Source organism: Bombyx mori, chromosome 3, assembly GCF_030269925.1.
Source record: "Bombyx mori chromosome 3, ASM3026992v2".
NCBI lineage: Eukaryota > Metazoa > Arthropoda > Insecta > Lepidoptera > Bombycidae > Bombyx > Bombyx mori.
The window spans coordinates 9,509,139-9,534,460 of record NC_085109.1 but is presented as its reverse complement, the minus strand read 5'-3'; the positions used below and the strand labels follow the sequence as shown (position 1 = coordinate 9,534,460).

The window sequence follows — 25,322 nt, the reverse complement described above, 5'->3', positions numbered from 1 at the left end:
CTCACGGGGCTTAAACCTGACGATGTTGCTAACACGAACCCTAGCAGGAGCCGTGCTTCGCAGAATCTATCACCGGATCGGAAACGCGACCCACGGATCTCACCCTGAGATATGAGATCAAAAACTCATTAGAAAATTTCGTTGAAGAACCGCGTTCCTACAGTTAAAATCGGAATGTATTAATGCTTCGTGGCAGATTAACATTATATATGGATACATGGCATTAAAAATAAAGTTACATAGAATCGGGTAGCTCGACTAAGCCGAAACTCGAATATCCATATCTTTTGTTTTATTATCTACTAGGCAAATGACCTAGTTTGTGCTTTGCTAATCTTGATATTAATCTTGATATTAATCTACATATTCTGAAAAGTCTCAAAAATTTTAATTTGCACAAAAAATTCCAATTAAGATTTCCAGCTTATGAATAATAAACAGTAAAAGTGAGGCACGACGTCTGGTGGAAGTAGGGCATTTACTAATATGAGCCCGCACTGTTAGGAACACCACCCTACTTATTTGTGGCCGTGAAGCATTCATGCGTTTGCCGTTTGCGTCTGAAGTTTTAAATCAACTGATAAAACATATTTTTTTTTGTAATCCTCAAATAGTGCAATCGTACCCTAAAAATACTATTACGGGAGATTAAAAAAACAACGCCCTGAACTGCATTAAGAATTCGCAAGTAAATCTTGAAGGGTTATTCCGTCGGCGGTTGATTTGTGGAGCTTGGTGTCAGCCGTGCGAGAATTCCGCGCGCCGTCACGTACCACCACCGCGGAGACGGATGAAAACAAAAAAACAAAAAAAACACGAAATCTTACAATTTAGACTTTGAGCCTAGGGTAAAATACCCAGTAGAAGACACCTTAAGGATTTATTAGTATGTTTATTGACATAGTTTGGTATGGAACCATATTAGAGGGAACTTCTAATTAGTAGTAGCTGCGCAAGTTATTCCCTTTCCAGAATGTAACAAGAATTGTAGCAATAAAACTAATGTATATTTTTATGTTATTTTTTAATAAAATAAAGGTACTATGCTAGTAGTTGACACCTAGTGAAAAGAAATATATTTAGTAGTTGACACTTTTTATTTTCAGTAGTTGACGTAGTTTTTTTTTTATTTTTTTTTTTTTCTTAATATTTAATTTTCTTCGTCAAAGTCTCAACTATTGGTGCAGTGTCAACTACTGGTGGTTTTACCCTACATTCCAAAGAATCTAAATTAATAATACAAACCGATTTTAATATCGTGTAGTTAGCCCGGTATCTTGTTGTTTTGTTAAGGTAGAGTTTTTTTTTGTCTTCCAAAGCAGATGTAAAATTGTCGAACCACTGTCTTCCGCGGAAGACTCTGCGATTTTAAACTCAACGTCTTTGATTTTAAACGAACTTTTTCAACACCTCATTTTGTTGCTTAGCAAGGTGAAAGTTCTTTAAGTCACGACGACTTCAATGAAATAGCTCGATGACGGCATATCGATTCGGCATAATGAGACGACGATTGTCATATATGTATACTATACGAGTCTACGATTATAACGCTGAAAAAAAATCGTAGGTATACTCTATCAAAACTTTAGAAAGACAGCTTACTCTTTGCTCTCTTAAAAGTATTCTTCAGTAAAAATTATTAAATATCTAATTTTGTAGGATGTATACAAATTCGTCGAACACTTATTTATAAACAGCAAAAAATTAAAATCTCTAAGCTAATACAACGATTAACAACCCAATTGAAATAATAAGCCCAGACCAAAGTCGAAACCGCGGATCGTTCTATCGTTTCAAAATTAGAACATCGCAACCAAACATAGTTCTCGTAAATAATCAAGCTCACTAAACATTGGCAGTTTCACGGTCAAATTAAATCCAATACCGAGATCATAAGCAGCAATGAAAACAGGACATCGAAATCAAGTTGTGTTACACTGTGACGCAAATTCAGAATAGAAGGTAGCTGAAATGCCGTCGTTATACATAGACCGCAGAACGGCCGCAAACACGGCGGCAAGCGTTTGAACAATCACTGGCATATCGACACACATACCTAATGGTTAATACTGGCGGTTCGACGATTGACACTACAAGCGTACGTCTGGCTGCTAGTCAATCATTTAATGCAGTTTCAATTAGGTGGCATGTGCTACGCTCTACGATAAGGAAGATCCGTAGCCGTAGCGTAGACTTCACAGTTAAGACTTCGTAGACTTGCTACGAAAGTTTAATTAAATTAAGGGAAAAAAAGGTTGCGCGCTTCCACTTTTCCATCAAATTATATTTCGAATGAAAGAAACATACCGAGATAGCATTCCGTAGTTCCGCGAAACAGCGTAGCATTTGCAACGTCTGGCTTGAAGCCAAAAGCCGCGGCGGTGGTCCTTCGGGCCATGAAAACGACATAAACACCCTCCCCCCCCCCCCTCCCAGACACCCACAGACCCAAAATGAGCGGGCGTCCGCTTATTTTCATAAAACCCGCATAAACTCGGCGAGACCTTAAGAGAGAGACCCAGAAATTGTGTTTTCTGAACAAATGTAGGTAATAAAAGTTTTCTAATACCTCAGAGTAGATAAGGCTTTTTAAAAAAAAACACTTAGTTTTTAGATGAACCTTGATCTCATCAGCACTAGTAAGCGATACTACAGTGACTTAGAAAGTACTGTGGAAAATATATCAAAACAGATCATCAGAGTTGTGCTTAGTCTAGAAGCTCACGTAGAAAACTAATCTAAGTACGCGTGCAGTCGTTAAATCCAAAAGGAGTTTCATCTAGAGTGTCCCGGAAAATAAACAGCTTTATGTAGTTCTAAATAAGAATTAAACCTATTTTTAGATATTCCTTTATAGTTAAATTCAACTATTTGTCCTATATTACAGAAAGGAACTGGCTTTAATTGATCTTCTTATATTTTGTATTAAACGCTTACATGATTAAACTCTAAACGCTTCTAATTTGAAGAAGAATGCCATGACATAATTTACTTTGTTGCTAGCTTATTAATGGTTCAAGGTGGGTGGCGCATTTACATTGTAGATGTCTATGGGCTCCAGTAACCACTTAACACCAGGTGGGCTGTGAGCTCGTCCACCCATCTAAGCAATAAAAAAAAAAAAAAAAAAAATAGCGGCTTCGGTTATACTGATCACTTGTACCATCTCGAAAGTATTTTATAATTTCACAATTAAATTAATTGTTTTATCAACCAAAGTTCAGATAGGTCGAAAATAATATTTTATACGAAGTAGACCGTAAATATTTTTCAGGTAAGTAGCGCCATCTATTGACATGAGTCTGAAGCAAAAGTACTAAATTAAAACAAATGTGAATGCTTTAAACCAAGCATTTCTTACTGACTGTAATAAGGTTTGAGACTATGGTGATTTGTGTTATTCTAAGTCAGATCTATACAAACATGACTTTCTGCTTAATAATGCAATTCTTTTTTTACCTTAAGTGCAACCATGTGAATTATTTTCCTAATCGTCCCGTTTTCTTAGAATTTCTAAGTATCGTAATTTATGAGCTAACTTATGTACGCTTTCACGCAAATTACGCGTTTTACAACACTTATAAATCCTCCTTTTCCTCTTTTCTATCTAACAAGCTACTATCAGTATCTTTACGCCGGACATGATCTTGCTTTCCTTAAATTCCTTTAAGAACTTGAGCCTGCATTGTCTCTCTCACAGTCCTTACTGTGTCTGTTCTTGTTTTCTCTTAAAATCTACTTTTCCCTAGAATGCTGAGTGCACCGTGTAATGACGACAATCACTGATTCTAAAATAATCAAATTAAGAGTGCGGTAAAACATTTTAGATATATTGGTAGAATCCTCTTCAAATTAATAAGCGTATATAGAATGTATAATATATTTAGCCAAGTAATTTATTAATTAAAATCATATATTATGTTACACAGCATCTGTCTATCGTATCTATTTATATATTTTTTCAAAAAATATATATAGTGTATTACTTGATAATAAATAAATAAAAAAAGCCTTTTATTTCATGCAAGTGACATGACAAAAACACGCACACAAAAACAAAAATTAACGCAATGTAACCTATACTATTAATTAACTAATAAATAATATGTTTATTGAATAATATTAGGTATTATTTCCCACTTGCAAAAACCCCTCCTCGAGTAAAGGTTTCCTCCAAGGTATTACTTGATACTTTTCTTTAATTTCATTTATCAACAAATTCGCCCACTACGCTACGAATAAATAATAAGTCTATTTATTCGTAGCCACTACGTTATTTTCTGCACCGCCCTTGGTTGACATGTAGCAAATGTCTTAACCATCAAATCTGCCAATGTACACGAATGCATATGAAGTATAATTCATATAAATAAATAAAATAATACAATAAAGTTTAGTAATGAAACTAAAGTTATTGGCTCCAACTTAAATGTACTGAAGCCAATAAGACAGTGGAACGCGAACCGAACCGAATTGTTTTCGCCATTTTCGGGCTTAGCTAGATTAAAATCAGCTTTATAACGTCATAAAGTAGACGGGGGCTGCGTTAAGATAAGAGCTCTGCTCTCTACGGCTAAATAAAAAATGAGCCACAATCGTAATGGTTCGAGCTCCTTTGATCTCGGTTACAGGGCTTACCGAGGATTTTCGGCTTACTGAACTCCAATTTGGATATAAAATACCGAATACGTACCGATTTGCATTAAAAACATTAGCGAATTTACTTTGAAACGGCACATCGAATTCAAACTCGTTTTGCGCTTCAGCTTGTTAACGTTATAAAAGAAAACTGTACACATTTCCATCCCCCACCCCCCGACAATAAAACGTGCCTAATACAAGCGAGACACCGTAAAATCCAACTTTATTGAAGCGTCTCAAAAGAACAAGAGGAAAAGTCAAAAGCTGGCACAATTAAAAACATCCCTAGGGACGAACCTCAAGGCGAGCGGTCAATATTATTCGGTGAGGCCCTCAATTTTCACCACTCTCCCCGCTGCTAATAACAATAATTAGGAATGAGTGGTTCAATAATTAAAAACGGAAAAGAGAACACCGAAAAGACGCTACGTAAAGAAAGTTTTCGTTCTCTGTCGCACTAATGGTGATCAAGTATTTTTTATCTCAACTACACCCTCTCCTCTCAATTTCGCTTATGATTTTTTGTGAACTCACTAGCGAATTCTCGTTTAAATTAATTTTCTTTTATTAAAGCAAAAGACGCGTTACGGAACGAAATTTCATGTTCAGATCTTATAAAATAGATAAATTTGATTGCATAGTCTACATTTCGAAGGCTGATAAAAGTTAAAGAAAACATACATCTTAATGATTAATTATTACTGTTCAGTTTACTTTGTAAGAGTGAATACAATCAAATGTGGTATATTATGGCAAATGCACAAAGGTCATTGAACCATACATATTACAGTAAAGAGACAGATACTTCAAGGTCCACCTGGTACTGGTGTTTTACTAATGGTAAGACGTCTTGTGAGACCGCACGGGTAAATACCACCACCCTGCCTATTTCTGCCGTGAAGCAGTAGTGCGTTTCGGTTTGAAGGGTGGGGCTGCCATTATACTAACTATAATAAGATCTTAGAACTCATATCTGAAGGTCGCGGCATTTACGTTGTAGATGTCTATGGACTACCGGTAACCACTTAACATCAGGTGGGCCGTAAGCTCATCCATCCATCTAAGCAATAAAAAAAATGTACTGATCAGCGGAGCTCTAGAAAAGTGTAATCAAAATATCAATGTATTGGATTAATCTCACACGACAGCTCTTGGATCAAGAATACGTGGCCACTTTACATACATAACGTTGATATATAGTGTTTACCATACCACAAGTAATTACCGATGTAATATGTTTTTATTAAAAACTAAGTTTAGTTAAATCAAAACTCATAATTCGAATCATTTCCGTAAATAACAATTCTCGCTTGACTAATAAAAATTAAGTTTAGTTAAATCAAAACTCATAGTTCGAATCATTTCCGTAAATAACAATTCTCGCGTGACTAATAAAAATTAAGTTTAGTTAAATCAAAACTCATAGTTCGAATCATTTCCGTAAAGAACAATTATCGCTTGACTAATAAAAATTAAGTTTAGTTAAATCAAAAGTCATAGTTCGAATCATTTCCGTAAAGAACAATTATCGCGTGACTAATAAAAATTAAGTTTAGTTAAATCAAAACTCATAGTTCGAATCATTTCCGTAAAGAACAATTCTCGCTTGACTAATAAAAATTAAGTTTAGTTAAATGAAAACTCATAGTTCGAATCATTTCCGTAAAGAACAATTCTCGCTTGACTAATAAAAATTAAGTTTAGTTAAATCAAAACTCATAATTCTCGATGGCTAATAAAAATTAAGTTTAGTTAAATCAAAACTCATAATTCGAATCGTTTCCGTAAAGAACAATTCTCGCTTGACTAATAAAAATTAAGTTTAGTTAAATCAAAACTCATAATTCTCGATGGCTAATAAAAATTAAGTTTAGTTAAATGAAAACTCATAATTCGAATCATTTCCGTAAAGAACAATTCTCGCTTGACTAATAAAGCGATAAACATTTTCAATTAAAGGGCAACGAATACACAACAACGTATAATTAACGTTAAAAGCCTGCTAAATTACCATACTTACCTAGCCACGTGTAACAACAACCCATTCATATTTTTAATGCGCGTACTCCATTACGTTAACATCCTCTCGCGAGCTAATTTATATCCATAATAATCCCCGCAACATATCCGAGATGCTTTAAAATAACTGGGCGAATTTAAAATCATTAGTTTGTGAGGGCTCGTGCTGCATCAAAGGGCCCCTTCAGTTAATAACGGAAGGTGAAGCTAAGATCTTTTTCGCCGCTGCTCTATTCAAAAATAATTTACCTCCTGCCAAGGGCGAGGGTGTGCGGAGCTCACATATCCATTGTACAATTTGACATGTTGGGCAACTCTAGACTAGAATTTGTTTTAGGCCGATCTTAGAGTGAGATAGAGAGAGAGAGAGAGAGAGAATACACTTTATTGCACACCAAAACACAATTTACATTCAAAAAACAATCAAAAAAGCAGATACATTTGTACAATAGGCGAATCTTATCTTATAGATAATAAATACATTATTGTAGAAAATATATACATACAATAAACAAAATATATACCGTTTACATATAATATGAAATATATACCAATTACATACTTACATACAAGACATACTAATATATAGGTACTTACATACACATAATACATCAACAGTATAGAAATAAGAAACTATGATGCAAACAGACAGCACTAAGCAGATAAGTTAGTATTCCTTCACCATTAATTCAGGTAAAACTACTTTTGCGTTTTAAATTCGTGGCCAGAGACGACTCACCATGAAACTGTTAAAGTATTCGAAAGGTTTTTTTTATTCTCATCATATTATCGTAATAATATGCGAGCTCACACCGTAATAGTAGTTTTAATTATGTCTACAACTAGAGAAAAGCGAAGAAAATACTTAATTCAAATCGTTCGTACGCGTATTTACAAAATGTAAATGTTATATCGATTATATCATACGTCCAATTTAATTTTCAGGTTTCCAAAGAAAACCGCTTTTCTCATTTTCCATCCACGTTCATCATTTAATTAAAAAGACACGATCATGACAATCGGATTTACAAATACCCAATAAGATACGTGAGGGGCAATTAAAGAGCTTCCGCGTGGGGAGACCGGGGACGAACGAGCCTAGGGCCGTATTTTTATCGGCAAGGTGAGGGTCAATCAATCGATTAGTACATGTCGCGCCTTGACTACTGGTGCGGTAAATTGGCCTATTCTGCACAGCCCTCGGCTTTAAGGTACGATTAAAGAATTTATGCTACACTACTGAAGGTTTTTATCGGGAGTTTCGTAATTCAATTGCTATTCAAAAGTTAATGTAGTGATATTATCTTCTTTAATACTCAAATGCTTAGAGACGTAGACGCAATATGAAATAGGAAAGAAGAAGATAGATACATTCTTGAAATAAGGAGCCGGAAAACAATACCTTGAGGACTGTGAACCAAATTTCATCAATTTCTCCAGAAAAATCGAATATGTAACTTTCATATAGCATAGCCGAAGAGTGACTCCATAGAATGGTTTGTTGTTGAAAGGAATCAATACAAGCGAACGGTTGCCAATGCGATAGACGGACCAGAACAAACCTGTTTTCAGTGGTCTAATGCAAGGACCTCTGAAAGCTCGTGTATTGTTAATCCTTGATATATTATAAGGCAGACCGTAAGGTAATGTAATACAAGCAATATTGTTCCCTGGTTAAGTAAAAAGCACCAGAAATGCTAGGCAAAGACGAATTTGAAAAAATACATTTACAGGATTTCTGATTTTTTATCCTCGTCAATCATCGAATATTTAAATTTCAAAACGTTCGACAGTAGAAATTGTGACTAAATGCATTATTATGGCTAACAAGAGAGGAAATATGTGGGAAAGTGACCACCCCAACTTGCTGACACGGCAAACAGTCGCGAAAAGAGGTCGGGGCCCTCATTAAATTTTTCGCTTATTAAAAATTCCCAACTCCCCGACCCACAGCGTTAGATACGCAACTTTTTATCCCGGAACGAAACAAAAGTTGTGTTCAACAGGGCACCGATCCCCCTTAGTCTTTTTCACTCGATAATTTGAGTGAGATTTTCTCGCAATTTAAGATAAACAAAGAGAGCGCTTACCCTTAATTGGAAAGCAGAGCGTTATTCAGGAAGGAACGTGACAAATAGACACCTCTTAACTTCTTTTCCACTTTCTCGCCGCTTTGGGCTATATTAGGTTTTTTTTTTCTTGTACACGCTATCCGAAAGCTTTTGTTTGTTTAAGGAATTTTTAATGGGACCTTTCCTTTAAATAATGGGAAATTTCGCCCTATATTCCAAGCGTCAAGTGCAAGTACTCGAGGGCGAAGCTTTCGAATTGCAACAAATGTCTTACAAATCAACCTCGTATAGTATACTTAATATCTTTGGGTCAACTATTTTCGACGATATAAGTCGATGTGCTTGATAGATTATTATGTAACACACATGTAATTCAACGGGGCAATGAACTTAGAAGTAGGCAATGGCTACCTTAATCATATTGTATTTATACTACCTGTTTACAACCATTGCTAGAATATGAGCATGCAACTCATCTTCAGTGGTCACTGTTATAATTCAAATTCAAATTCAAAATCATTTATTTCAACTTGGATGTCATCAAAAACACACTTGTTGAATGTCAAAATATAAATGAAAATGTTAACTCTACCACCGGTTCCAAAAAAAGCCACAGTCCTGAGAAGAACCGGTGAAACAAACTCAGCGGGCATTTTTTTTTTTCAAATATTTTCTTTTTTTTTTAAATAAGGAAAAATATTCACAGTATTCGAAAAAACAAGTTGAAAAATACAATTCAAATAAATAATAATAATAATGAAAAATGAAAAGGCCAGGAGCGAACGCCTCATTCTCACGTAGTGTCATCTAGTAAAAAATCCTTTATAATATGCCTTGTTGCACAAACGTTCCTTGACAGTTTTCTTAAATCTATGAACAGGTAGTAGTTGAACGTTTTGTGGGATCTTGTTGAAAAGTGTTACTCATGGACATTGCACATACAAGTTCCTAAACTTCGTTTAACCTAATGTGCACAGTACATTGCACTTTGCCATGTAGCACGCAACTGTTCATAGATTAATTTATTTTACATATTTATTGACAAACATATCGCAGTGAGGGCATTAATTCATTCAATTCAAATGTAATAAAATAAAGTTACGCTATGCGTTTGCTCCAATGATAAAACCGTTGTGTGATACCTAAAAAAATAGGTAGCTGAAATTTTGAGATGTATAGATATGACACTTTCTTGGGTCGAGACTGAATGAAACGCAGCCCGAGGTGATGGGAAATCGTCATACCTGGAAGCGTTAAGGCCTCGAACGGCCTTTGCGAGATAGTTCCGATGAATAGTCATGAGCATCAAAATCAAAATCATCAGATTCCTGGTACGCGTATTGCGAACTAATCACTCTAAGCTATTGGGCAGAACTGAGGTTAGAGAAGAGAAAGTATCGTAATCACCATATTGATACATTAAAAAAAAAAACAAAATGAATATAGAACCGTTGACGAAAACAAACTATACACTAAACGTAACTACACTTTCGACTGACACACTTTGTTGATGCGGGTGGCTCCCGTCACAAGTTTAATGTTGATATTTTCTTACAAGTTCAACCGAGTATTATCTTAGCAAAATAGAACTGACATGCCAACAATATTTACTGGCTTAGTTTTAGAAGGTCTTCGGATATTTGGCGAATTATACCCACACGCCCCGCGTTCCCCTTCGCTTCGTTAGCTCCCCTGCACTATTTGAATATGAGATGCGAAGAAAGTTTACAGTTCGCCGATGTTCTTCCGATGTTTGCGACCCTAAACTTAAACTTTGGCCTTTTTGGTGTTCATTTAGATCAATGGATATATGAAAAACGGACGTTTACGGAGATGTCTATTTCTTTTCTTAAATCACACGACTTAGTTGTGGCAAATGAAAGTAGCTAGTTTTCCAATTAAACTTCAACGAAATGTTTTTTATTTTAGATACCAATTAAAACCCAAATTATTATTTTTCGGCGTAAGCTTAAATTGATTCACTAAACAACATAACACTCTTTGAGTAAAATGTGATTGCAATATGTATTATTAAATTACAACCGATTTCGGTAGGCACCGGCTTGGTTCTGCCCCTGGCATTGCTGAAGTCTATGGGCGACCGTACCCACTCACGATTAGGTGGGCCGTATGCCCATCTGCCTACACGGGCAATAAAAAATAAAATATTTCACTGTATTCTTGACTTTCTTCGCAATGACTCACAAGACCTAAGGTTAATGGACTAGTGTCGGGTCTTCCAAGTAATCCCCAGGGTGTATTGTTAGGTCGTCTAATCGGCCACTAATCGCCTATCGCGTTCCGAATCACCACAAGTGTAACGTCGCGACGATCAGACGACGCTGAATGAGGCACTTGACCGGTTCACCACACGGCCAAGAAGTATACATAAATAGATATATTACTCAAGTTATTTAGTAAAAATATATTTATCAGTATGGCATTTTTGTAATTGGGAATATTTTTAACCGATTTCGAAAGAGGATAAGGTTCTGAATTCTACTGAATGTGTTTTTGACTTCAGAAGTTTTTTTCACGGAAAACCGATTCTGATGCTTATTTAAAAACTGACGCTTCTCACGTGGTTCCAAATAATTTTTATTAAGATCTGACCCGTAAGTAGTATTTGAATGTAATAATTATGCATATTTCATTGACTTAGCCTACATTTGATAATATTATCATTTTATTTAGCTAAAGCAGGTTTTCATTTTTTTTTTTGTAAAAATTTTGTATTATATTCAGGGTGAACGAACTCACGGCCTACCTGTTTCATAAATGGTCACCCGAACCCATAGACATCATAGTGCTAATGTCCCCCCACGCATGTTGACACATGATTCGCTTATACTAAATAACGTTCACATTCCGGAACAAAATCGTGATGTTAGGTTACTTTTGAGGGGGCTCATTAGGCAAAGTTAGAAGTGAACAAAAATACTTTCAAAACAAACGAACACTAAAATAAAATTTAATCTATTTGTTACCCGTGAGATAGTGTATATATTTTTTTCATAAATAAACATATCCACGAAAACGCAGACGTATAGTCATAAAAATCTCCGTCTCCCCTGGGCGAGCACTCAAAAACAAAGCCCCAGTCACTGAATATTTCAACAGGTCTTCTCTTTGTACGAATATTAAGTCAATGGGGGTAATTGATCTGTTAAGACCCTACTGCACCAAATCTATGCCGTAAATCTTTAAGCAGATCTCTTATATACACAAACATAAATAAGTATATCGTAATACGCATTTACGAAATGATTAAGGGTGACAATTGTTTATTTGTAAATTTAAAAAAAAATGCTAAAGTGAGAAACAACTTTTTAGCTCGGCAAAATGCAACGTCATTGTTCTTATAAATTTAAACCCTTCCTATATATCAATGACCAAGGCTAGTTAGTAAATAAAATGATTGTGTATCGCGAAAATAGTTTAGCTTGTCTTCTGCATTGACAAGCAGATTCAAACGCGATCCAGCCGGTCAAAAAACGAATATCCTATTCATAAGCGACTGATGTACTTATGAAAAGTAGATTTAAATGTAAAAAGGATTGTGTGGTTTTATGAAACTTTTTTTCACATTATAGACATTTAACTCTGACAAATAAAATTTACATTAAACACTGACAAAAACAAAAACAAAATAACGTGGAGCACTAGCACAAATGAGTAATAGTCTATACACTGCACGGTCAGCTGCTGCGAACTATAGGCGCCGCCATATTGGCCTTGGCTGCTCTGACGAGCGTCTTTCACTTTATCCCTACTCTGCGGCCGACCGTCACGCGACATGCAACACACAGACGAAAAAGTTTGAGACGATTAAGATGCCCAGCAATTACAAAAGCTGGACAAGTTACGTCATTTGTTTTATTTTTCTCGACGTGACTCACCTCTTCCGCTTCGACCAACGAATCTCAGATCGTTGAATTTAGCCACCTGATTCTTCATTACTGCAGTACAGTTTCTCAGTTCAGCCGAACAATTCTCGTCGTTGCCTGCGCGTACTGTTACTAACGTGCCGTCCCCAACATCCCCGAGCGCGACCACTTTGAACGCTACCGGTAGGGTTTTGTTCGATCGCCAATGCGGCGGCAGAACTGTGCATACCTAGGACAGGAAATATTACGTAAATAGTACATTGTGGGAGAAAAGTTGGACATTTCCTCCCGCGTGTAAAATTGCCACCCGTGGCAAACACCCGGGACGAAATGTCCAACTTTTGTCCTGCGGTGCACATACTACATTTTTTCTCCTACCAGGCCGAAAGTTCGTAGAGTACTGAGTCAGGGTCCGGGGGCGAAGCCCCGGTGGGCTCCAGGGCTGAAGCCCTGACGGGGGTAGGGGGGCGTGTATCCCCATACTCATGAAAAATCAATTTAACTGTTTTTTTATTTTTAAATAAACTACTACTGATTGAATAAGAATTGTCTGATGACACTATTAAATTTTATTGCCTTTTGTTTATTTCACTTTTACACTAAACACAATATTGCAAATTACCCGAGCACAACAATGGCGGAGAATTTTAGTTGCGTGAGAGCAGATGTAGACACTAACGCGCATGCGCACTTGTACCCAGGGAGAAAAAGTTACACTTTCTTCCCTGTACAGCGGGAGGAAAACCGAACTTTCGGCTTAGGTAGAAGTTTTTTTTTTTAATAATTATGTTTATTACTTAGATTAATGAAAGAGCTCACGGCTCGTTTGGTGTTATGTGCTTACAAGAGACAGACAGAAATAGAGTGACCATAATCCTAAATTAATGCACGGAATAAATCATCAATATACAACAACGACATTCTTATTATACGTGTAAAAGTTAAAGCTTAAAAAAATACACAAAAAGACCATATTATGAAGTAAATATACAGGAAAAAGCATGAAAACTTTGTACGTCTTGTACGTCTTGAAGTCGTCATGGCCTAAAGGATAAGACGTCGGTGCATTCGTATGACGCGATGCACCGGTGTTCGAATCCGGCAGGCGGGTACCAATTTTTCTAATGAAATATGTACTTAGCAAATGTTCACGATTGACTTCCACGGTGAAAGAATAACATCGTGTAATAAAAACCAAACCCGCAAAATTATAATTTGCGTAATCACTGGTGGTAGGACCTCTTGGGAGTCCGCACGGGTAGGTACCACCACCCCGCCTATTTCCGCCGTGAAGCAGTAATGCGTTTCGGTTCGAAGAGTGGGGTAGCCGTTGTAACTATAGTGAGACCTTAGAACTTATACATCGAGGTGGGTGGCGCATTTACGTTGTAGATGTCTATGGGCTCCAGTAACCACTTAACATCAGGTGGGCTGTGAGCTCGTCCATCCATCTAAGCAACAAAGCAATAAAAAAAAAAAAAAAAGTCGTTTCTTTGTTTATAAAACAATACGTTATTTTATTGATGTTTTTCTTTAAGATATAGAGAGAGATAGTATGCTTTATTGTACGCAAAATAAATAAAAACACACAACATTAAATAACAAAAACAACGACAATAGGCTGTTTTTATGATTATAAATAAAAAAATACCGAGGACACGGGCATCTGTGAACAGCTGTGAGAGTCAGAAACTGATATACTTATTTAGATACGTTTAAAAAATACATGTGTACACGGATGTTAACAACCGAAACTTAATTAACAGACAAAGAGCAAACAAGCCTGTTCATCAAACGAATGCTGTGTGAAAATGTGGAAATAGAACTCACGACCGTCTACTAACTACTACTCCACCGAGCCATTAATGGAAAGCTGTGTTCCATTTTAATAGACTATTCAAGCGTAGGTATCACGATCAAAATATTTTCACAATTCATCTCATGATTTACGAAAATATTCGTTATATGTAGTTTCGTAAATTTTATATTTTATCGATTGTTATTTTATCGATGAAAGCGGGCATAGAAAATAACAAAGCACTTCATGGAATTATTCGTATCGATAGTCTTCAATCTGAATAACTCAAGTGGAATTAAAAAGCTCCTCTAAATGTTCTACAGAAACTTTTATTTTAGAATCGACATTGATAGATACTGCAGGCAAAGTCGTTTTGTATTAATAGAAATTGGTTGTTTGTAAAATCGGTGTTGCATTGATGAAAAATTACCTACTTTTATGATTGAATTGAATTGAATTGAATTATTATCACTGAATTATCATTTTTGTGTATAACACAAAGAAGGAGTTGATTGAAAATAACATTTTTTTTTGTTAAATTAACGTTTAGGCCGATCGTGCCTCTCTATCGCTTATTCTGCGCTCTCGCTTGCACGCTCAGGCTCAATGGGAACGTGACACTTTTTCGTGCGTGCAGCCGGTGTTCATCGATTTATAAGGCATTAGTTATCACGTCAAAAATGTTAGTATCTCTGATACACGTTTCTCTTTCATCTAGGAAATGATATGACTTTTTAAATATTATTGAATATTATTGTAATGAAACGACTAACAATCTCTACCTAACAATTAAAAAACCGTCCTTGGGAAGTATATGTTTGTTGTAATATCGACAAACTTTAACTCAAAAAATTGCACACGTATCAAGGACCGACTAATGATAGGATATACCAAGATCACTATATAAAAAAAGATAATTTTAGTTTGCATAATTTAAATGCTTTTTTTTTAAAGTTTAACTGAAATATGTTTAAGAATTATTTTTACTACGATCTCATCATTCCAACCGCGGAAACTTACCACGTGAGGACTACCGGTTTTCACCAGCTCCCCTGGATGGTCTGCCAGTAAACCTTCTAACGTCCTTTCTGCCAACAGTTCGGCAGTCAATGGTTGACTCGGAAGCGAGCCGCCGTTGTAACTTGACGACGGAGCCTCGTGCCCCAAGCCATTGGTTGTCGAGCTCACTTCACTTGCCAAATGCATCTTATCAGTTCACTGTTACTCACTATTCATTCATAACGAGTTCTTAGTCTATATACACATTGTCTGTCACATAACTAGGGATTTCGATATGTGGTTAGTTAGAATCGAGAACTCGATGATTATGAGAGGTTTTGTTTCGTTCCGAAGAATCATAATGGAGATCTGAAAATAAATAAAAAACGGTTAATAAATATACTTTGCAATTCATTAAAATTGATTTATTTTGTTACCTAAGATGAGAGTCTTGAGAAGCTACATCAGCGTAGCCTTAACTAGTAGGTGAGCTCACGGGGCTCAAACCTGATGAGAACATTGAACTGTTATCGCGGTGTTTAATTGGAAATCCCATAAAAATTTTATTTACGCTTAGACCTTAATTAATTTTTAATATAATTAAACTGAAGACGCGTTGGAACTTTCAAAATTTAAAGTACAATATTTTGAAAAGTCAAGACGAGAAATGGTTATGCTATATAATAACTTTTTACGTATTAATCTAGACAAATAATTTTAATCAAAATATGTATATAGTATCATTGGTTCTTAATCAACAGACCTACTACATATATACCTGCGAATTTGAAACTGTGAACTATATCTGCTCATGTTAGATTCTACCGTAAATCTTCACGTGTTTTTCTACCTGTCTCCTGCTTAATGAATCAAAAATAACACACATACTAAAAGGAAGTTTGCGAGTTCGGAAGGTTGGATACCGCTCTATATATACCTATTTACCAATTGATTTCAATTATATGGCTCAAAGTAAGCATCGGAATTTGTTTTGTGACTACCTATGATCTCCGGTGATCGCTTGGCAAAGAGCGGTGAGCTGCCGTCTAACTGTCTTAAAGTGTGAAATACCTATTAAAAAATAAAATCGTAACACGACTTCGGTCTTATTCGGTTGGTAAAAAGACTTTTTTCCGAATTTCAAAGCATTTAAAAGAGAACACAGACTCTTTGAAGTCGTCCGCGACTTATTGGCAGAATAAAATATGCGCCATCAAAAAGGTTTCTGTACCCACAATACGTGTACTAAAAGGGGCGGCAGTAGCACTACAATTCAGAGTTAGTGCAGACTAAATAAATTTGCCCCTAGTCTTACGACGGCATATTTGATTATTGTTCTTAACTAATCCGTTAAGATTTGGAACTTTTTTAAGTTGCATTGTATTTTTATTTATTTATTATTTGTTTTAAGCGAGTTGTAAACACAATCAACGCTACTTTGAGGGTCAGTTCTTACATTTACTATTCTCACTATATTATTTCTAACGTTTCTAAAATTGGAATTTCGAATATGAATAGGAACCTTGACACTCATAACCGAAGACAGGCGACGGCGTGGCGCTCACGTAGTGATGTTTATGGGCTCCTATTGTTTTTTTTTTTGTTTAAGATCTTAAAGCCATAAGTTTAAAGCTCCAGCAGTATTTCGATATCACGATCGGTCTAGGGCTAAGCGCTTTGCTTCGGGCAAGATTAGCCCTACTGTCTTCACTTCATCAGCCACAGTACCAGGTCTGCTTGGAACAGCTTACTCTCCACTTCCCTGGGGGTCCACTCCTATAGCCAGTTCAAATATAGTTGACAGTGGCGATTGTAAGCTCCGTTACCCTCCATGATTTATCTTTACTTTTTTCATAACTTCGGTTTTGATTTTACATTTTCTTAGGGAAAATATTAGGTTGTTCCAGGATTATTTTTGCAACGATATTAATGAATTCCGTAAAACATTAACATTACATCAATTGAAATTCGATTGGTGCGAGTTTCCCAAAGAAAAATTCCCTGTTTACTTTTTCGATACAAGCCGACAGCCTAATGTATAGTTATTGAATATGAACCCTAGCCGCCGTGTCGCTAAGCACGGTTGGTTTGCACATCGCGATTGTCATCTCACTGCTTTTGATCTTACCCCTTTTGATCTTCAATACAATTTATTTATCTTCAATACACAATTCATTTCACCATGTGTGTTGTTGAAAAACTAGACTATATGCAGAGAAAATACTGTGAAAGGTATTTTATTTTAGGCTCATATTGAAATGTAATATACATTGCTCACTCGACAATAATTTACGAATATAAACTTTTTTAAATATGCATATTTAACAAACAAAAAAAAATTAAAATTTACACGTACAAAGTTTTTATGTTCACCGATGCATTTTTTTGTTGAAAAACTATACAATTTGCAGAGAAAATACTGTGAAAGGTATTTAATTTTAGGCTCATATTGAAATGTGATATACATTGCTCGCTCGACAATAATTTACGCATTTAACTTTTTAAATATGCATACTTAACAAAAAAAAAACAAAATTAAAATTTACACGTACAAAGTTTTTATGTTCACCGATGCATTTTTGAAGTGAAAACTTCTTTAGAATCGTTGTGATTTCAAACCGGATGCAACGGAAAAAACGACAGGTAAGAGACACAAATACAAAAATGTGTAGGATGAAGCCAGCAAAGAATGAGACAGAAATATACATACTATTTAATACAGCGCCATCTGTGAGATTTTTTAATACTAACGTGTGTATGAAAGCTCTTGTAGTGAATTTTAATTTAGGATTATACGTGAAATTAAAATATCAATTCACAGAGGGCGCTACCTTACAATTATTTACTAATGACAAAATTTTACATATACTTAAGACGTTTAGGATAATTGTATTTTAATTTTGGAAGGTTTCACTTCTACCACGTGTGAATTGCACACATGTAATTTTTTTTGTTTTGTTGTTGAAAAACTATACAATTTGCAGAGAAAATACTGTGAAAGGTATTTTATTTTAGGCTAATATTGAAATGTAATATACATTGCTCGCGCGAAAATAATTTACGAATATAAACTTTTTCAAATATGAATACTTAACAAAAAAAAAAAAAATTAACATTTACACGTACGAAGTTTTATGTTTACCGATGCAATTTTTTTGTCTTCGCTATATTTTGTGGAAAAATAAATTGCGACAAAAAATTTCTTCTCAAAACAATATGTTTCGAAAATTTTCCTCGTTTTGTTCCCATGCTCCGAGCCCCGTGCTCCCTAAGGCGTACAAATAGGCCGTTATAGGTTCACGAAACGCGATATGTCGATTGGGATGTTAAACTTAATCCCAACTAGGGGACTCCCGACAACATGTCTTTTACTGCCTCTCGCTGTTTGCTTTGATTCCACTCATAAAAAGGCTTGTAAATATTCACGTGCAAACAGATTTCGTAATAGCTCAGAATAAATATTACCTTAGAATAATTGCGATTGGGGTTAGTAGCTTCGTGATATTTATACAAATAGATCAGTTTAATAGATACTCTTAGCAACACCCGACTAACACTAGTTGCAGTGTCAATTGACTGTCTGTCTATGAAAGCTTATGCGACACTCGAAAATTGTGAAAGTTAATTGAAAAAATGCAATTTTGTCCCAATACAAAACTTATAATCTTGTTTCTTGAAACACACTAAAGGAAAATGTATGTAGTATGAATAAACTTCAACTATACATACAATTTATTGTTATATGTTGTCTCTCTGTCTATTTCATCAACGTAGAGCCTAAGTCACTGAGCTACGAATTTAAAATTTTGCCAGTTGACGTCTTTTATGTTGATGTCAACTTTTAAGATGGTTTGTATGTTGCATTTTCATCAAAATGAGAAGTGTGAAATTTCAAATACATATTGTATAAAATGTAACCCCGAAAAGATGGATTTGGGATTGAAATTTCGCAAGGTTGTAGTTCGTGTGCGCAGGTGAACTTGCGGACGAAAAGCTAATGTGATTATTAATAATTAAGAGTATGTAGCCTAGATTTACACAATAAAGGAATTAAATCCTCACATTATAAAGTAACAAAACATAAAAATCGGAATCGTCGAGCCGAGATTCCGTAGCGGATCTTGCTCATGAATAGGACAGCAATAAAATCTTAGCGTAAAAACATGCATAAAGGCCCTATGCTCGTAAATAATAAAACATGTGCGTGGGGCACCCCATTCCCTACAAGTGGGTAATGCTCGTTACGTCCACCCTTCCACAAAGGAACTGGAAGGGTAAAGATACATTACACCAGTCGTTTCTGTTTCAATGCTCGCCGTTAATATTCGGCCGATATTTTTAATAAAAACTTCTCGCTCCGACGGATTCGAAAACGATTTAAAATTTGGCGCGAATTTGTTTTTTGTTACGGTCATTACGTAAATTTACTGCTGTTCTCAAAAGAACTCATTTGTTAATCGATTTTAAGCCCAATGGTTATTTATAATTTTTAAGTCTCTGTTTAAATTCCGTCAAGACACAAAAAAACCACCACTAATTTCATTTCATTGTCTGAATCAAATTTACACAAATTAATCACGAATCAATCAAATTCATTCACTTCGTAACAACTCAACGCTTCCAATTTTATTCATTAGATTACACTGATCGCGAAAACCTAAAGCATGTTAATAACAAAACTTTTCTACAAACCTTTCATTTTAAAATTCGCTCCGAATTTCGAATTTGTAATCCGAAACGTGCGAACAGAACGCGCGAACCCCTTACTAACGCCAATAACATCTATTATCGGCCCAATTTTAAAGAGATGTGAATGGAATCAATAGGAGGCCGAGGGACATTCCTGAGGGCGGTCCCAGGGGACAGCCTGGACACGGATAATGATCGTCCTACGACCAGCGACGGGTACAAATGGGTTAGCAAATGTAATATCCGACCGGACTGTACCCTACGTGGCTTAGATATTCAAATGGACGCTCTTAGACGGGAGCAAGACACTTCCTGACTTTAAGGCTGTACGCGTTAGGAATAACTTTCATAGATTTTCAACTGATTCAACTTTATACTATAACATGGGCTATTCGAAGCAAAGAACGTTTTTCTTTTATGAAAATCGCGATGGCGGATCAATAAAAAAACTGTTTCGGCTTTTATTTTTAAGCTCATACATACTATAAAAGGAAAAAAACATAGTTCCAAAACATTAAATTTTTATTCGAAAATTTCAACCGATAATAAAATCCAACTGTCTTCTCAGTCAGCCCCTGTCAAAACAATTTTAGTGAAATTAAAAAAAAAACAGTCTCCCCGAGCCTTTCCCAGCTCAATATTGGTGACAATAAACAACATCAGGCACAATCAGGCAGTTAAATAAGAAACGCGTGGAATGCGATCCGCCATCATGTGACGTCATTTATTAAATCCTCGCCTCTGAGGGTAAAAATAGACAAGAATTTCACTACCGATTCGTTTTAATACTTGACACTGATTTTTTTTTTAATTCCTTTGTCATATCGATTCTAAATAAGTAAATTGAATCGAACATTTACTTGTCCGACATGCACAGTTATAGTCTACGTAATAGGGTTCATACCATTACCAAAATAAAACTGTAAGTCAACAATAGATTGAAATACATTTTTTGCACGACTCTATTTTTGAATTAGGTGTAAACTAAAAGAACCAATTTACGACACATTTTGTTTTCAAACTATTTTGTTTATTGTATCTTTAAGCTTGAAAAATGAACGGTACTTGTGTTGATAATGTCACTACATGCTACAATTGAGCTAGTCTGATTAAGCAGAGAAGATAATGGAACTCTTAAATGCCTAATCAGATAACGGGCTGATTGGTTTATGATAAATGTGTAAAATTTAAACTCCATCTCGATTTGCTTATATTCACTGCAACATTTTTGTATGCCGATGGAACTTGTATTCCTCTTTTTTGATATTTTACTGTGATTTTTTATTTGAAACCATATCATCTTCTTTCTTCTCTTCTTCTTCTTCTTTTCTTTCATTTTCGAACTAATTCTATCGAACTTAGCTTCCAAATTTCCCTTCCAGTGTCCACGTAATTATAATTTTATATTTAAGCTTTGTGGCCATGACAATGTAAAGTGTTATCAAACATTTATTCAAAAACATAAATTTCGGATACTACATATTATGTTAGGTCTGGGTCATTTGAGGTCTGGGGTTTTGTATTTTTCTAATGTTACAGGTCGCACTGAATATTAAGTAAACTAGTATTGGTATCTAACTAGTTATGGTTATTATAATATCCAATATTCGGATATTAATAGCAATTCGTTACAACATCTAACAGAACTGTAACAAAATTATCAAAGATGAAACAGCTCGATGTTTTCCCTCTTTTATTCGCTAACCGATTTTCTTCTCGTTTAGTTAATGAACATGTTTTAAACAAATATCAATAAAATTTACATTAACAAGACAAATTTTTAATAAGGAAACAAAGGAAGGTGTGGTATCAGTGCTTAAGTTCGAATTTCGACTGCTGAGCAAATATTCCTTATATTAAATCGTTTCTGTTTATTGATTTATGAAACTTCTAGAAGTTTATTTTCATTGTAGCATGATAAGTATAGACTGCAGATCTGATATCATATTTGAGTCGGTCAGCGCAAAAGTGACCTAACCCATAATTCATTCCGCGGATATCGCACCGTCTCCTTCGAGGCGGCGTGTGTTTTGGCGGGGACGCCGCCATGGGAGCTGGAGGCGGAGTCGCTCGCTGCCGACTATCGGTGGCGCAGCGAGCTCCGTGCTCGGGGCGTGGCGCGTGTCCCCGAGAGTGAGCTGCGGGCGCGGAAGGCCCATTCTCGGCGGTCCGTGCTCGAGTCGTGGTCGAGGCGATTGGCCAACCCCACGTGGGGGCTACGGACCGTCGAGGCGGTTTACCCGGTCTTTGATGACTGGGTGAATCGTGGCGAGGGACGTCTCACCTTTCGTCTGGTGCAGGTGCTGACCGGGCACGGATGCTTCGGGAAGTACCTGCGCCGGATAGGGGCTGAGCCGACGACGAGGTGTCACCATTGTGGACACGACCTGGACACGGCGGAGCATACGCTCGCTGTCTGCCCCGCTTGGGAGGTGCAGCGCCGTGTCCTGGTCGCAAAGATAGGACCTGACTTGTCGCTGCCTGGCGTCGTGGCGTCGATGCTTGGCGGCGATGAGTCATGGAAGGCTATGCTCGACTTCTGCGAGTGCACCATCTCGCAGAAGGAGGCGGCGGGGCGAGTGAGGGAAAGCTCTCCTCACTACGCAGAAACCCGCCGCCGCCGAGCAGGGGGTCGGGACCGGGGTCGTATCCGTGACCTGGCCCCCTAAGAGCTAGGGGTCCCACCCGTTTTGTGCGGGGAGGGACCCAGACGAGGGGTGGCGTGCTCTGCACGCTCACCCGCAATAGGAAGCCGGGTGATGGTAGACCGCGTTCCCCCGACCGCTCTGGGGGAAGGTGTAACGCGGCGCTATCAAAGCGGGCTCTCGGCCCGCTGAACGAGGGAACCGGTGGTCGTTTCGCTGGCGGCCACCGGTCCGGCGTCCGTGGGACGGTGGGATGGATGTAATGTGCTCTGCGTCAACCCTGTCCCGCCGTTTCAATAGCCCCGACTGGGCTCTGGCCCGGTCCGAGGTAGGGCGCCGGTTGTGAGCGGCAGGAGTTTTTAGTGAGGTTCAACTCCCACATACCCCACCTGCCGCGCGGGTGGGGATCCGGCGATTTTCCCCTGTGGAAAAAAAAAAAAAAAAAAAAAAAAAAAAAAAAAAAAAAAAAAAAAAAAAAAAAAAAAAAAAAAAAAAAAAAAAAAAAAACCCATAATTCATATTCATGCTTATGTGTTGCAATTTATTTAAAACATAATAAATTTTGATGCAAAATCGGCCTATCCCTAGTTTCAATACATAGACAACAGATGACTTTGTAAACAACATTTTAGCGCGTATTTTTTTGCTTACGAAGTATTGTAAAGGTAAATTCGAACCTCATTATCTCCATACTAACTATGGTAAGCTCAGGCCACTTTTGCGCTGACGGCCTCATTTAGTGATCTGATTTCAAATACAAACAATCAATGTGAATTAAATAGCAAATGGCTATACATACTGGCGACACAAACGCCTTATATTTTATAAGCAACACAATGAGACAAGACAAATATGAAAGAAAGAGATGCAACAAGACTCAATATGAAGTATTGTCCTTATTTGTAACCAATAAGTTTGGTAAAATCAATTACGACATCATGATAGAACAATTTACGGACAGAGTTCATCCAGCGGGGTTCATTCTTATCCTCGCCCTGTTTCCGATCCGGGCAGCAGTGTGTGAAGCTAACGTTGACTCCACTTGTGTCCTACAGTCTTACACGATCGGTGTAGGGGCAAACACATAATTTATTATTACTCTTAATGTAGGATTGGTAAGAACGGAACGTATGAAAAGAGTGTGGAACGGAGCGTTAAGATGTGAGTGAGAGAAAACGGAAAGAAAGGGAGAATAGAATGACAGACAGAAAGACAGAAAAAAGGAAGATGGCGATGACGGTTAAAAAAATGAGCAAGCCGTAATAAAAGTGTTAATTAATTTTTAATTATTATTATTATAACAGAAGATTTTAGAACAGTGTAACTTTTATTTTATGCGCTGCGATCCCTATTCTACATGTATTACGTCCAAAAACACACAAGCATATGAGTGCGTTGTTTACTGATGGTGAATGTTCACTAAATAGCGCCTGTTGTCATATTAATATACACATATACATAGAAATATATTTGCTGGCGCCAAAGATGGCTGAGCAGCCATGCCGTCATCGTTGCGTATTCGGTTGAACTAAGTTCATTGTAATAAACCTTTTTTATATAATAACTAGCTGTCACCCACGGCTTCGCCTACATGGTCAAGGAAAACAGTTAGTGTAATTTATCATTTCGAGATTAAAGGTAGCCCGTGTCTATCACTATCCTGGCGTAAAATTATCACTTTAAATAAAACATGTCAATCTGTTGGTTCAAGAATCAAGGTCCTGTTACCATAATTCCGCCCTTATATAATGACGTTACGGCATTTAAAATGTCCAAACAATACATAAGTTATTCTCCACGAAATAGAAAAATAATGAGTGTAGAAATACGAACCACACTCGCTCCTTTCTACTCTAGATAAATCCTGAATAATGCGTGCTCATTACGGAGCCTGCATTGAATAATAACACGAACGTTTGCATTTAAATAAATAATTATGTTTACATTAACTCCGACGCGGGGTTGAAGGCAAAAACTACACACGTATACTTTAGAACACGTACATACCGCGGGGAGTGCTCTGAGGAATTATTTTAAATGTTACCGTCAACTCCTTTTTGACGCACGCCATCGGAGCAAACTTCGAAATTGCCATTTGAAACTGCTTGCTCATTCTCTAGTAAAATTTGGTATAATCCCCATAAGAGGAATAGCTCATAATAACAAAATTATCGAAAATATTATATTTGTTGTGTAATGTTTTTCGAGTCCATATATATTTTGTGTATCCATGTATCCTTTTGACTTACTATGCATGAATTTGTTATCCTAATAAGAGGAATGGGCAAAACTAAAAAAAATCATCTAAAATGTTATATTTGAAATAGAAAACTTTTAATCGGACTGTGCCATTAGCCGAGTAATGTTTTTCGAGTCCATATATAGTTTGTGTATCTTTTTGACTTACTATGCATGAATTTATTATACCAGTATTACGTATCGTCAAAAATTTCACGGCTTCAGCGAAAGAGGTTAATTTATGAAAAAAAAAATTCGAATAATTAAAGTTAAGATAGTCGAAATATGCTTTCTTTTCAAATATGTAATTGAAAATAAAAATGTGAAATGTAAT

At 36.5% G+C, this 25,322-nt stretch overlaps 1 protein-coding gene across 1 annotated transcript in view; it reads right to left on the bottom strand.

Moving 5' to 3' along the window:
• Positions 1-25,322, bottom strand: part of LOC105842405 (runt-related transcription factor 3) — a 46,523-nt gene that overhangs the window by 18,071 nt on the left and 3,130 nt on the right. The window contains exons 2-3 of the mRNA XM_038018936.2: positions 15,438-15,785; positions 12,632-12,848 (exon numbers count right to left, since the gene is read on the bottom strand). Of these exons, the coding sequence (XP_037874864.1) occupies positions 12,632-12,848; positions 15,438-15,623 (403 nt within the window). The 5' untranslated portion in view covers positions 15,624-15,785. The remainder of the gene's footprint in view (positions 1-12,631; positions 12,849-15,437; positions 15,786-25,322) is intronic.